Source organism: Perognathus longimembris, chromosome 10 (genome assembly GCF_023159225.1).
Source record: "Perognathus longimembris pacificus isolate PPM17 chromosome 10, ASM2315922v1, whole genome shotgun sequence".
NCBI classification, from domain to species: domain Eukaryota; kingdom Metazoa; phylum Chordata; class Mammalia; order Rodentia; family Heteromyidae; genus Perognathus; species Perognathus longimembris.
In genome coordinates this window covers 46,387,544-46,401,584 of record NC_063170.1, presented here as the reverse complement: position 1 = coordinate 46,401,584, position 14,041 = coordinate 46,387,544, and the positions used below count along the sequence as shown (strand labels likewise).

The 14,041-nt window shown below is 33.8% G+C and overlaps 1 protein-coding gene across 2 annotated transcripts in view; it reads left to right on the top strand.

Annotated features, from left to right (window-relative positions):
* The window catches only part of Top2b (DNA topoisomerase II beta), a 70,036-nt gene that overhangs the window by 16,616 nt on the left and 39,379 nt on the right, over positions 1 to 14,041 (top strand). Inside the window, exons 2-7 of one of the 2 annotated variants that reach the window (XM_048355961.1) lie at positions 2,959 to 3,114; positions 4,104 to 4,194; positions 5,779 to 5,842; positions 9,437 to 9,582; positions 10,800 to 10,897; positions 11,813 to 12,025. In XM_048355961.1, coding sequence (XP_048211918.1) covers positions 2,959 to 3,114; positions 4,104 to 4,194; positions 5,779 to 5,842; positions 9,437 to 9,582; positions 10,800 to 10,897; positions 11,813 to 12,025 — 768 coding nt within the window. Of the gene's footprint in view, positions 1 to 2,943; positions 3,115 to 4,103; positions 4,195 to 5,778; positions 5,843 to 9,436; positions 9,583 to 10,799; positions 10,898 to 11,812; positions 12,026 to 14,041 lie in introns of both variants that reach the window. The other variant, XM_048355960.1, reaches the window with a different exon arrangement.

Genomic DNA, 14,041 nt, shown 5'->3' with positions numbered 1-14,041 from the left:
ATAAGCTAAATCTAGCTTTTGTTCACTTATAATTTTTCCCATAGATTTCCATTTCTTTATAAATGGTGCAATATTCTTTTTAATAGATGAGTAAAATTCCATTTTGTACATATACTACATTTTCTTGATTCATTCTCCCATTGAGGGGTTGATCCCATACCTTAGGTATAGTGAATAGTGTTGCAACAAACATGATTGTGCTGGTGGCTTTAGTGTATCCTAGTATGCAATCTTTTGGGTAAATGCCCAGGAGGAGAAAAAGTGGTAACTTTTTCAAAAAGTCATGAAAAAGGGCTTACTATTGTCCACTTTAGTTCAGGTGTATCATCAGGACCAACTCAGAAGTCCAAATTAGGTAATAGTGAAAATATTTTTCTTATAATGAAGTTTGTTTTGGATGAGTTGCCTGGATAGGAATGCTTTTCTTTTTATCGCCTTTGTATATCCCTAATCATTATGACAATAATTGCAAACTTAGAATTTCAATTCTAGGTTAATGATAGAAATTTACCTTCTTTCTTTCTTTCTTTCTTTCTTTCTCTCTCTCTTTCTCTCTCTTTCTTTCTTTCTTTCTTTCTTTCTTTCTTTCTCTCTCTCTCTTTCTTTCTTTCTTTCTTTCTTTCTTTCTACCTTCCTTCCTTCCTTCCTTTCTCTCTTTCTCTTTTTTTCTTTCTTTCTTTCTTTTTCTTGACAGGATCTCCTTATATAGGCCAGGCTGCACTTCAATCTACTCTGTGCCCTAGATTATTTATTTGCGGGTTCTGGGGCTTGAACTCAGTGCCTGAGCACTGTCCCTGGCTTCTTTTTGCTCAAGGCTAGCACTCTGCCACTTGAGCCACAGTGCCACTTCTGGCCATTTTCTATATATGTGGTGCTGAGGAAGCAAACCCAGGACTTCATGTATATGAGGCAAGCACTCTTGCCACTAGGCCATATTCCCAGCCCCTACCTTCAATTTCATAATGCCTATGAAAGTATTTTTTTCACGGATTTTGATCTTAATCATTATAGTCTTTGTTCTAGCTATTTTGAGGGCCCATCTGAAAAATGACTGTGCTTTTGTTATTAAATTTGTTTCCATTAATTATCTCATCATAAGGGCAAGCAAGGGACGTGATTGGATATTTGGAATCTATTTGGTATTTTAGAGATGTATTTTATATTTTTTTCCAGCTAGTTTAAAAACTAAATTTGCAGAAATAAGATATGAAACTCCTCGAGGAATTATTTTCTTTTTGTCCCAAGCAATTTTTAAATGACTCAATAATATTAGTAGGCAAATGTATTCATAAGAATATAGCATAAATGTAGCAAAAATTAAGTTATTTGTTATACTTTTGTTTTGGAATAATCTTTTCAATTTTACATAAAATTCATGACATTGGGAAATTATACTTAATGCTTGAATTTCCTTAGGGTTTGTGTGTTACAATTCTTATTTTGGTTTAAAGTACTCATCACCCATTTGTTTGGTTTCCTTCCCTTTCCCCTTCCCCTTCCCCCTCCCCCTCTCCTTTTCCTTCCCCTACCCTCTTCTCTCCTGCCAGCAGGGTTATAACTCACATTCATTTTGTTGGCTTGCTTTGCTGAGCCCTATTGCTTAAGCTATGTTACAGCTCTGCTTTTATACTGGCTAATTTTATACTGGCTAATAGAGTCTATGGGACTTTCTGCTAGGGCAGGCTTCATATTGCCATCTTGCAGATCTCAGCCTCTTGAGTAGTTAGGATTATAGACATGCACCTGCCTTACATTTTATAAAGTAAATTTAAAGCTGATGGTACATTTATTCCAAAAACCCAAGTTGTATTCTACTTGTTTAAATGTGCAAAATCTATCTTATGTTGTCTTTTATTTTTACTAAAGTTAAAAACCTTTGATGCTATGTCAGTTTTCATTATATCATTACAGTTATTTTTTGGCTCTGGAAGATGTAGACCATCATAATACCCTTCTGTTTAGTGGGATGTCTCATCAGTTTTAGGAATAAAATTTCAGAAGTAGAATGTTCCCTCTGTTATTAGTAAGATAGAGAGCCAGGTACTGGTGGTTCATCTTGTAATCCTAACTTCTCAGGAAGCTGAAGTATGAGGATCAAGATTCAAAGCCAGCCTGGGTGCAAAAACGTCCATGACACTCTTATATCCAATTAGCTAGCAAAAAGCTGGAAGTGGAGGTGTAGCCCAAGTAGTAAAGTGACAGCCTAGAAAAGCCAAGGAAGAGTGTGGGGCTCTGAGTTAAAGTCCTAGCACTGGCACAAACAAAAAGTGAAATCTTTAGTCTTGGGAATTTGAACTACAGTTCCTATCTACCTCTGATCAACAATCTCTATGTACATTGGCAGAGAAACTAGAATCATAGGGTACCTCAGTATTATGGCACCCAGAACTTGTAGGATAATCTGTAAATGTATAGAATTAGAAGATTTTAAGAGCCATGCTATTTTTAGTCATATCAGTTGTATTAACAACAGAGGGTAATATTTTGTGGGGATTACTTTCATCTATCCTTTACTAAAGTGTTCACTAGCTTAATGGCAAGGAAGCTACATCCAGAAGATTTGGGGGCCCCTGTAATCAGTCACATTTAGTTATTGTGCTCCTATAACCTGACTGGAACTCACATCTGTTGGGAAATTTTGAGAAACATAAAGATGAACTTGTTATAGAAATGGGAAATATTTGTATTCTGAGTTGACTAGACAAGGGCGGTTCTGGTAATTCTGGTGACTGCATACACTTACTTTAAGTACAGTCAAAACTGCATTTTCTTGTTATAAAGAAAACTAGTTTCAGTAGATAGATAAACATTCTTTCAGACTTTAAACATCTGAATGTCTGTTTAACTTCCTATTAAAAAAGAAAAGCCCATATCACGTGCCCATACACATTTTAGTTTACCCCTTGGTAGGTTATTTAAATTTGATTTTTTGGTTAATTTTAGACTCTTTTTGATCAGAACAATGCTGCAAAGAAAGAAGAGTCAGAAATAGCAAACAAAAATGATTCTTCAAAGAAGTTATCTGTTGAAAGAGTATATCAGAAGAAAACACAACTTGAACACATTCTCCTTCGTCCTGATACATATATTGGATCAGTGGAACCACTGACGCAGGTAATTATTTGCTAAAATTGATTGAATTAGGAATATGTAACTGTTTACTTCAAAAATATACCAATAAATTATTCTGATTACATACTTTGCAAATACATATTTCACATTGAGGGGCCTAGAAATGTAGCTTATTGGTAGAGATCTTCCCTAATATGCTAAAGACCCTAGGTTTGTTCACATATACACACCAAGAACAAGTAAACACAAACACAACACAAAAACAAGAAAAATGGAGAGCAATCTAGGAGAAATATAAATGTTTTCATTTCATTCTGGAAATAAATACTACCAGAAGTATAGATTAAAATAGTACTGTATGGATTTTTTTAGATGTTCATAAATTCATGCGGTGGTTTAACTTTAGTAGTATTACCTTCTAGAATTTATACATAAATACTATCAATGTTAATTATAAACTTGTTTAATATGTATTATATGTCAAATATAATATAGTATATGTATACATACACACATAGACATGTATGTACACACATATTATATATAAACTATGGCTCTGTCTATCTATCTATCTTTCTTTCTGTATTTCTGTCTAGTTTTTGTACTGTTTAAGCCTACCAATTTTTGGAAGGTCAAAGTATGTAGTTCATTTTATTTCACTATGCTGCCTATACTGTAGAAAAGGTAACCTGTGAGGTAAACATGTAAAATAAATATGTTTTTATAGATTTCTATTTCATTTAAGTATTGACCTGATGATTCTTGGTGCCAAAAAGAATATGGAGATTTCTAGACTTTGAATACAGACTTGGCATACAATGAACAACTTTTTATTTCTGAGGTTAAATTGAATATGGATAGCAAACTTGACTTTAGACAGTTAACTAAATATATGCATATGTATATGTGTATACACATGCACACTTCTCATTTGAAGATCTGTTTTGCATAGAGCAAATGACAATGTAGATTATACTATATAAAATTGATGTTATGAAGTAAAACATTTTTGAATTTTTATTTCAATGCAGTTAATGTGGGTATATGATGAAGATGTAGGAATGAATTGCAGAGAAGTTACCTTTGTTCCAGGTTTATACAAGATCTTTGATGAAATCCTGGGTGAGTACTTGCATCTGCTTCTATTAATGTCATTATAATGTCCATATCTATGTAAATATTATGGAATATTTACCAAATGTTTGGCTACTTAGATTTCACTATGGATTTGTGTTTGTTTGTGATGTGCTTAGTTGCAGTATTTTTATATCTGTTTGCTCATATGTATAAAGTTCAAAGAGTTTCTGTAAAGTGAATGTGTAATCTCAATATTTGATCTGTACTCTTGAATGTGTAGAAATCTGGGGTTTGCTACAGTCACAGTTACCTGGGATAAATTAAATGTGGAGACAACAGGATCCTGATCTTGAGTTGGAGGTGGGACATGTAAATATATATTTTTTACCAGCTGATTAAGGTATTTCTGTTGAGCAGACAAGTTTAGTAACCATTGCTCTACACTCTGGTCCTTCCAAATCACATGACAAATTAAATTATAAAGGATCATGAATAATTTATTGACTCCTATGGAATACTTGAATTTTGCAAATGTTTTTAATGTTGAACTTTGTAGAGAGTCTTTGTTTATTCCCTTATTAGTACAATTTGAGGTTTCATACACTATAAGGTTGTATGACTCCTTTTGATCTTGGTCATTGGAAAAATATAAGGAAAGCAAGACTGGTTATGTTTTGATGTCTCACATTTTTCTTTCTAAGTATTCTTTTGGTTTTTATTTTAGATTTATTAAACAGTATTTGTCAGGAACACATTTTATGATTGAAATTCAATTTAATGGTTAGCTTGTAGTTGTATTTTACTGAGGTAGTAGTGAGAGCAAATAAATGTATTTTTAACATCAGTATAATATTTAGAATTTTGATTCCTAAGGGTATCACAGATTTCAGTTAAAAATAACTGGTTGGACTGAGCACCAGTGAGTCACATCTATAATCCTAGCTACCCAAGAGGCTGAGATCTGAGGAGCATGGTTTGAAGTTAGCCCAGGCAGCAAACTTACTGAGACTCTTATCTCCAGTTAGCCACCAGACAACTGGAAATGGTGCTGTGGCTCAAAGTGGTAGAGTGCTAGCCTTGAATGAAAAAGCTCCAGGACAGTGCCCAGACCCAGAGTTCAAGCCCCATGACCACCACCAACAAAAACAAAAACAAAAATTGGTTGGTTTCAATTTATTTTGCACATAAAACCACTATTTTATTGAAGGATATTAAGATTAAGTAATTAATTGCTGCTAGGATAAAAACAATCAACATTTCTTACTTTTAGAGTTAGGGAGGTAAATGTATCTTTTTCCTCTTTTTTGTGGTCAAAAATATTGAAGTAATTTTTTTATCTCAATACATTTTATTTTATTTTTTCATTTCTTTATTGTTAAAGTGATGTACAGAAGGGTTACAGTTTCATACGTAAGGCAGTGAGTACATTTCTTAATCAACTTGTTATTTGATATGATAAAATTAAGAATTTTCTTTAAAAAACAAATTTTAAAAAGTAGAACTTAGAAGTAATTGGCATTAACTATTACTACATATGGAGGTTTATATTAAGTAGAGTTGCACATACAGCTGTATGTACATATTTTATTTATATGACTATATTACTCATGGATATATTTAATTTTATAGTTAATGCTGCTGACAATAAGCAGAGGGACAAGAACATGACCTGTATTAAGGTTTCTATTGATCCGTAAGTATATTTCAAATTTACCTTTTTAAACTGTTATTTTATTTATGAAATCCTCAATTTATAAATACTTCTCAAATGTATAATGTATATGCGTAGTACATTTTTGCTTCCTTATTGCTTCAGATTGTGTAATTCTTACCTTCTTTGTCATTTAGAACTCTTCCCTCAACCATTCCCAGTGCTTCCCTATGGGAACTAGTGGAGACCATTTTTCTTTGAAGCTGTTGATCCCATTTTGGCTGCTAGAAGAATCACTCCATTTTTCCTTTTTACCCTTTCTTTAGGACTTAAGGGTAGGGCTGTTAGTGCTACTTTGGGTACATTATGAGTTAATTTTTCTTCAATGACTGGAATTTGGATTTTTTTTTGCATATGACATTGTTTAATGTTAAGTACTTTGTTTAAATTATAGAATATTTGCCCCATGGCTAGTTAGATTTTAGTATGGTGATTATTTAAAAGGATAAATGGGTATAAACATAGAATCATTTTAATTTGGAAGCATAGTTCGTCCATTTGTCCCATTTTACCTGCATGCTTTTCACAAATTATTACATTATCTTTTTTACTTTCATTAGTAAGTTAGCATATCTTTAAGAGTTTCCCCTAATAATCATGAAATTTTAACAATTCAGATATAGTCTTACTCTCAATTTTATTTCAGGTTGGCATAGTCATAGTGTATGATAAAAACCGTAATTTATGTTTGGTTATAACTTAAAGTTAGTGCACGTTATCTATCTTTTCTATAAGAATTTGGATAATTTTATCACTGAGCTACGCCTGCAGCCCTGATTTTTGCTTGATATTTTTGAGACAGCATCTGGATACACAACTGGGTGAGATTCACCTATGTTAGGCTTCTATGCTAGAGTTCCTAGTAGCTAGGATAACAGACGTGTGTCTCCATGTCCAGTTCTTCATAGAAGAAGGGTCTCAGTCTTTTTACTTTGCGGGCCTCAGTGATCCCAACAATCTCAGCCTCCCAAGTAGTTAGGATTACAGGTGTGAGCCACTGGCACCCAGCTCTGTGAACATTATTGATTGAGCAAATGATATAGCAATAGAATTAATAATTACTTAGTCATTACAGAGCTAACTACTATTATCTTGGAAGTGTATGATTGAAACTTTTTAACAGAGAGGTGACTATAACAGAAAATTCCAAAGTCATATTTATAAAGACTTAGTGAATATAGAGGGTGTCAAACTTCATATTTTTGAAACTATGATGGAAGTAAATAAATTTGTCAAATGTTTGATTATTGTATATGGTAAACAGGTTAGACATTTTCCCCCATAAGTATATTATGTTTTGTATAATTCTGACATGTTTAAAATCTGTAATTTCCCATTTCTTCTCTCTGCTTACTTCACAATTCTTCTTTATTAATTTTATATCTCATGGAGTTTCTTATATAAAATAGGTACTTAATGCATTGCAGATTTTAAGCCCAAGTGAGACCTATTTGGCCTTTTTTCATGATGCCCGTTGTTTTACCTCTAGAGTTAAGAAGAAAAGTGAAATCACAATAGGCAGTTTGAAGATATTATGTACTTCAGTATTGACTTGTGTATCTATAGAGATTGCTTGTCTACAAATGAGAAAACTATAATTACCTCACAAAGTCCTCAATAAACAATTTAGGCTTCTTTCTTCTAGTATCATTATTACAGAGGATTAGCAAACATTAATAGAGACTTAATGGCAAAGTAAAGTTACAAACTGACCCTTTAAGTTCAGGAAAAATTTGGCTAGACCAAGGAAAGAGGGAAAAAAATTATAAACAAAGAAAAGACCAATGATCAAAGAAATAGAAGAATTGGGATTGAACATGAACAAATAATAAAACTGAAGACAAAATTGGATGCAGGCTGCATAATAGAGACAATTGTATGTTTGTGAGTAGGAGTATGAATAACTGGCCTGTGACATAGATTACTTATAGGCTTGATTTTATTGAAGAGGTGAAACTAATCTTCAAAGTGGTATTATGGAAGCTTACTACAACCACACAAATTCAATTATATAAAATCCATGTAGTAGAGTAGCAAGGAAATTGTCACATTAAACAATATTTGAGGCATTACCAGTTTTATCTGGACCCGTACACCTGCATTGGGAGTGAAGAAAGGATTGATACTGATATGAAATGAACCTAGTAAGACAAATTAGTAAGCATTGATGACTTACCATAGTTGTAGACAATAAGTGGAGATATCAATCAGAAGTGATCAAAATTTGAATCTAGGAGAAATGAAACTGTTGGACAGTCAGAGAAACAATAGTTGGTTGCTGATTTAAGGAAGAGAGATTATTTGCTTAAAACTTTTACTTTAGTTTCTTAAAAAAAACTTTTTGATATAATTAATTCCCTTACGGATATTTGATTTTCTTTTTGATTTCTGTAACTTAGTTTTTTGGCTTAGTAACTACTTCTGGTAACTCAAGTTAAAGTATATGCAAGTGAAATGATATAGCTAGTACTAATAAATCTAATTGCAAAATGCTATTGCAATTTTCTTTTTCCTGGTCCTGGGGATTGAACTCTGGGCCTGGGCTCTCTCCTTGAGCTCCTATTGCTCAAGGCTAGTGCTCTACCACTTGAGCCACAGCACCACGTCTGGCTTTTTCTGAGTAGTTTATTGGAGGTAAGAGTCTTATGGAGTTTCCTGCTCAGGCTGGCTTTGAACTGCAATCCTCAGATATCAGCTTCCTGAATAGCTGGGGTTACAGGCATCAGGCCCCAGTTCCTGGCTTGCTGTTGTAATTCTTGATGTTATTATGTGGTAGTATCTCTTTGCAAATGTAACTTTTGCATGAGTGAAGGCATTATTATACTATTGGAAACAATATGGTAGATGATATTTTTCATCTAGACTACTTCCTATGTAAAATTGCTGTTACTTATAAAAGCCTCTACTCCATACCATTCAGGATTAATACATGGTTTAATGCTAGAAAACTCAAAAAAAAACAAAAGTAGGTACATTTAAAACCATTAAAATTAATTTATTATCAGCACATTCCAAGCCAAGTATCTAACATTTTGCTTGAGAATAGGACATATTTTGGGATATTTGTCCCTTTTTTCTTTGTAAGTCAAGGACTTGCTTTGTGAGTCATGTTGCCCTCAAACTTGCTATCTTCATGCCTTAACCTCCCAAGTATTGCTGGTTTATCTGTTCCTTTATCAGCTGTACTGCTGCAAAAGTCAGGAAATGAAAATGATATTGACCATTGGCTTTGCAGGGCTTGTGATATGCTGATAGAATGAATCAGGAAGATCATGTGTAAAGTATATAAGAGAAACTGAATCCATAGTTCACTTTTTATAAAAGTGGTATTCCTTTTACTCTTTCCTGGGAGGTTGAGAAGAACATCTTCTGAGATATTGTGTCATTGTTTTGTAGATCTTAGTGATCCTAAGTTGAGTTGTGACATAGGGTTGAAATGTGTGCCCTCACCAAGAATGATAAAACAATGACTGGCAACTTGCTTATATATATTTAGATTATTCTGGATTATATTACTTTTATGGAAATTAATATAGATTTAATTTTAAGGTCTAAACTCCACTTTTATATTTACAGTGAATCAAACATTATTAGCATTTGGAATAATGGGAAAGGCATTCCAGTAGTAGAACACAAAGTAGAGAAAGTTTATGTTCCTGCTCTAATTTTTGGACAACTTTTAACATCCAGTAACTATGATGACGATGAGAAAAAAGTTACAGGTAAAGTCTAAATTTTGACTAAACAGTACTATTTTTCTTAACATACAAATCTGAAATTTGATATGTAAAATATTATGAGATGGAAATATGTGCTGGTCTATTGTAAGAAAATATTTTTCAAGAATTAACATTTATTAAAGAAAAACAGGCTGGGGTATGGCCTAGTGGCAAGAGTGCTTGTCTGGTATACATGAGGCCCTGGGTTCAATTCCCCAGCACCATATATAAAGAAAATGGCCAGAAGTGGCGCTGTGGCTCAAGTGGCAGAGTGCTAGCCTTGATCAAAAAGAAGCCAGGGACAGTGCTCAGGCCCTGAGTCCAAGGCCCAGGACTGGCCAAAAAAAGAAAAAAAAAAAAAAAAAAAAAAAAGAAAAACAACTTCACATTATATGCCTAATTAGCCTTTTTTATTTTTGGTGCCAGCCTTGGGACTTGAACTCAAATTCAGGGCCTAGGCATTGCCCCTGAGCTTTTTTGCTCAGATTAGCATTGTATCGCTTGAGTCACAGCTCCACATGAGTATATAGTGTTTAATCAGAGAAGAGTCTCACAGACTTTCCTGTGTGGGCTGGTTTTGAACTATGATTCTCAGATCTCAGATCTCCTGAGTAGCTAGTATTACATGTGTTAGTCACCAGTTCCCAGCTCTATTGTTTTGATTATATAGTTTGACAGTATCATTTTAAAAGACTGCTAATACATTAACTTTTACATTGCTGGAACTCTTTGTCTGAGTTAAGTAATACTACTGAGATACATGTGTACATAAATTTGTTGCTACATATGTATGTCTTTTGGTATTAAATTATTTTTCAGTTGTTTTTCTTAAATGATTCAAGATTAAATGTCTAGACTCTAAATAAAGTTGAAAGTGCTTTGGAAAATTTATGTTGTCTAAGTAGTAGTTTTTTTTTTTTTTAAAACCTGAATGTCTGAGAGGTTGATATATATAGAAAAAACAGATTTTATATTCACCTAGACTTATGGTATGATAAGATACCAACCTCTGTTTTTTTGGAATTGTGAAAATACTCTGTAAAATACCTGTTTTAAATGCATGTGCTACATTTTAATTGTATTTTTAAAAATGTAAAACAAAGTAAGGAATATTCCATCAATGATTGATAGTGTAATAGGTAGAACTGTTTTGTAACAGACTTGCTGCCTAACAGGTGAGTTAACAAAATTCCTTTAAAGATACTTCTTTTGTTTTACAGGTGGCCGCAATGGTTATGGTGCAAAACTTTGTAATATTTTCAGTACAAAGTTTACAGTAGAAACTGCTTGTAAAGAATACAAGCATAGTTTTAAGCAGGTATGATAAAAAATATCTGTGTTTTTTCAATATTTCCTTGTTTTCCTTAGAACTTCAGATAAATTACAGTGACATCTCCTTCCTTCCTCCCACCTTTTTACCCTCCTTTCTTTTTTTTTTTTTTTTTTGGCCAGTCCTGGGGCTTGGACTCAGGGCCTGAGCACTGTCCCTGGCTTCTTTTTGCTCAAGGCTAGCACTCGGCCACTTGAGCCACAGCACCACTTCTGGCCGTTTTCTGTATATATGTGGTGCTGAGGAATTGAACCCAGGGCCTCATGTATACGAGGCAAGCACTCTTGCCTCTAGGCCATATCCCCAGCCCCACCCTCCTTCCTTTCTTCCTTTTTCTCTTATTCTTTCATTTCTTTATTCCTTCATTTGTTCCTTCTAAGCATTAATTTTTAGGACATCATGCATGATACCAAATTCACATCAGAATGTCTGGGAGATTTTATATAAGCCTCATCATTTCCTTGAGTTGAGTGCTTTAGCAGACTTCTTTAACTTGGTCCAGTATTAGTGCAAAAGTTCCAAACCTCATATACTTAAAATACTACCACTTAGCATGCTTGTCGACTTTCTTGTTGAATCATAGTTAAGAAATTTTTGCAGGTCTTTGAAAAAGAGTTTTGCAATTTTACATAAGCTTGGTCAGAAACTGTGTCATGTTTGTTTATTCTTGTAAAGAATCTGTATGACATATTGGGTTTGAAAGATGTTTTACTGCTAGTATACAAATCTGTGCAGTTTATTTTCAACATGAAACTATAATAGTAATATTTATTTTTTCATATTTAAATATTAGTTATGAGGATTTTTTTATTTGTTGGAGGGTTGGGAAATGTAGTGATTATAAACATATATTTCATGAATAGAGTATTTATGAAACTTACTTGAGTATTTTTTCTTTTAAAGACATGGATGAACAATATGATGAAGACTTCAGAAGCCAAAATTAAACATTTTGATGGTGAGGATTACACATGTATAACATTCCAACCAGATCTGTCTAAATTTAAGATGGAAAAACTTGACAAGGATATTGTAGCCCTCATGACTAGAAGAGCATATGATTTGGCTGGTTCATGTAAAGGGGTAAAGGTCATGTTCAATGGAAAAAAATTGCCTGTAAGTATCTCTTAAAAAAATTAATACAATGTTTTGCAACCAAGATATAATTGGAATTTTTTCTTGAAATCTTATCTGATCTTTTTTTTTTATTATTATTATTATTTTTTTTTTTTGGCCAGTCCTGGGCCTTGGACTCAGGGCCTGAGCACTGTCCCTGGCTTCTTCCCACTCAAGGCTAGCACTCTGCCACTTGAGCCACAGCGCCGCTTCTGGCCGTTTTTCTGTATATGTGGTGCTGGGGAATCGAACCTAGGGCCTCGTGTATCCGAGGCAGGCACTCTTGCCACTAGGCTATATCCCCAGCCCCCTGATCTTTTTTTTAACCAATGTGTTTAGATAAATAACATTTAAAGTGATTATTGATTTATTTGGAATGAAATATACCATCTGCTATCTAATTTTTATTGCTTATTTATGTTGTTTCTTTGGGTTTAATTGAACATTAAAAAATGAGTGTACTTTATCTCCTTTGTTTATTTATACTTTTAAAACCTTAGCAAATTACTTAAGGTTTGAAATAAATATACTTTCTAAATAAGTTAAACCCACCTTCAAATAGTACTTTGTGAACAGTGAAAGTATTGTATGTAATTATAGCCGTTTAATTCCAGGTTCTCTCTCCCATTTCTTGTGTCATTGTTGTCATACATCTCACTTCTACAAAGGTTTGATGAACCAGATGGAAAAGAAAAATAATGAGGCAGAAAAAATGTTTGGAAAAGTAATAGCTAAAGTACCGTGTGTGGTGGTATACACCAGTAATCCCAGTAATTGGGAGGTCAAGGCAAGAAAAGGTAGCTATGACTACATAAGTGAGTTTAAAAACAAACAAACCAGGGGCTGGGGATATGGCCTAGTGGCAAGAGTGCCTGCCTCGGATACACGAGGCCCTAGGTTCGTATTCCCCAGCACCACGTATACAGAAAACGGCCAGAAGCGGCGCTGTGGCTCAAGTGGCAGAGTGCTAGCCTTGAGCAGGAAGAAGCCAGGGACCAGGACTGGCAAAAAAACAAACAAACAAACCCAGATACTGTAGATTCATACCTGCAATCCTAATTACTCAGGAGCCTGAGACTTAAAGGATCACAGTTCAAAGCCAGCCTGGACAAAAGAAAAATCTGTTTGATTCTACTTCCAAAATGATCAACAAAAAGCCAGATTGGAAGCATGATTTAGGTGGTAGAGTGCTACCTGAGTAAGCTAAGCTGAACAAATGTAAGGTCCTGAGTTCAAACCCCTCTACCCCCCAAAGAAAACTTGTCCAGAAAAAGGTAATGACTGTAAAAGAAATAAAAGTAGTGATGTTGTTATTGTTTTAAGAAGTTAGTTCTCTCATAGATGAGGTAGGGGATAACAAGTTTGACAAGAAATGCATTCACTACCTTACATAAGTAACTGTAACTCCTCTGTAAATCACCTTGACAATTAAATTAAAAAATACAATAAGAGATTATAGTTTACAGTTTTTTTTTATGTTTCTGTTGTTTTTCATCCTTGGTATAGTATAGATCACAGTTTCTGAGATGTGTGTGTGTGATACGTATATATACATGTATATATGCACACACATATGTATATATATATTTGTCTATATATACATATACACATCTAAACATATCCTCATTTGCCCATGTACACACATATATATACATATACACACATATACATATATCTATACACACATATACACATTTATACACATACATATGTGTGTGTGTGTGTGTTTGTGTGTGTGTAGGCTATCTTGGAGTGCCTGGCTTCAAGCAATTAGGTTCAGCCTCCCTACTACTGACATGAGCCATTAAGATTGGTTATTTGTAATCTTAATCATATTCCTTCTATATGAAGATTTTCCTTTAGTACTTCTTGTACAAAAGCTAGTAATTAATTTTTCTACTTTTGTCTGAGAGTCTTTCTTTTCCTCCTCACTTTCAAATAATATTTTCAGTGAATACAGAATTGTGAGCCAGGTGGTTTCTTTCATATAGCATTTCACTATACATTTTCTGTATA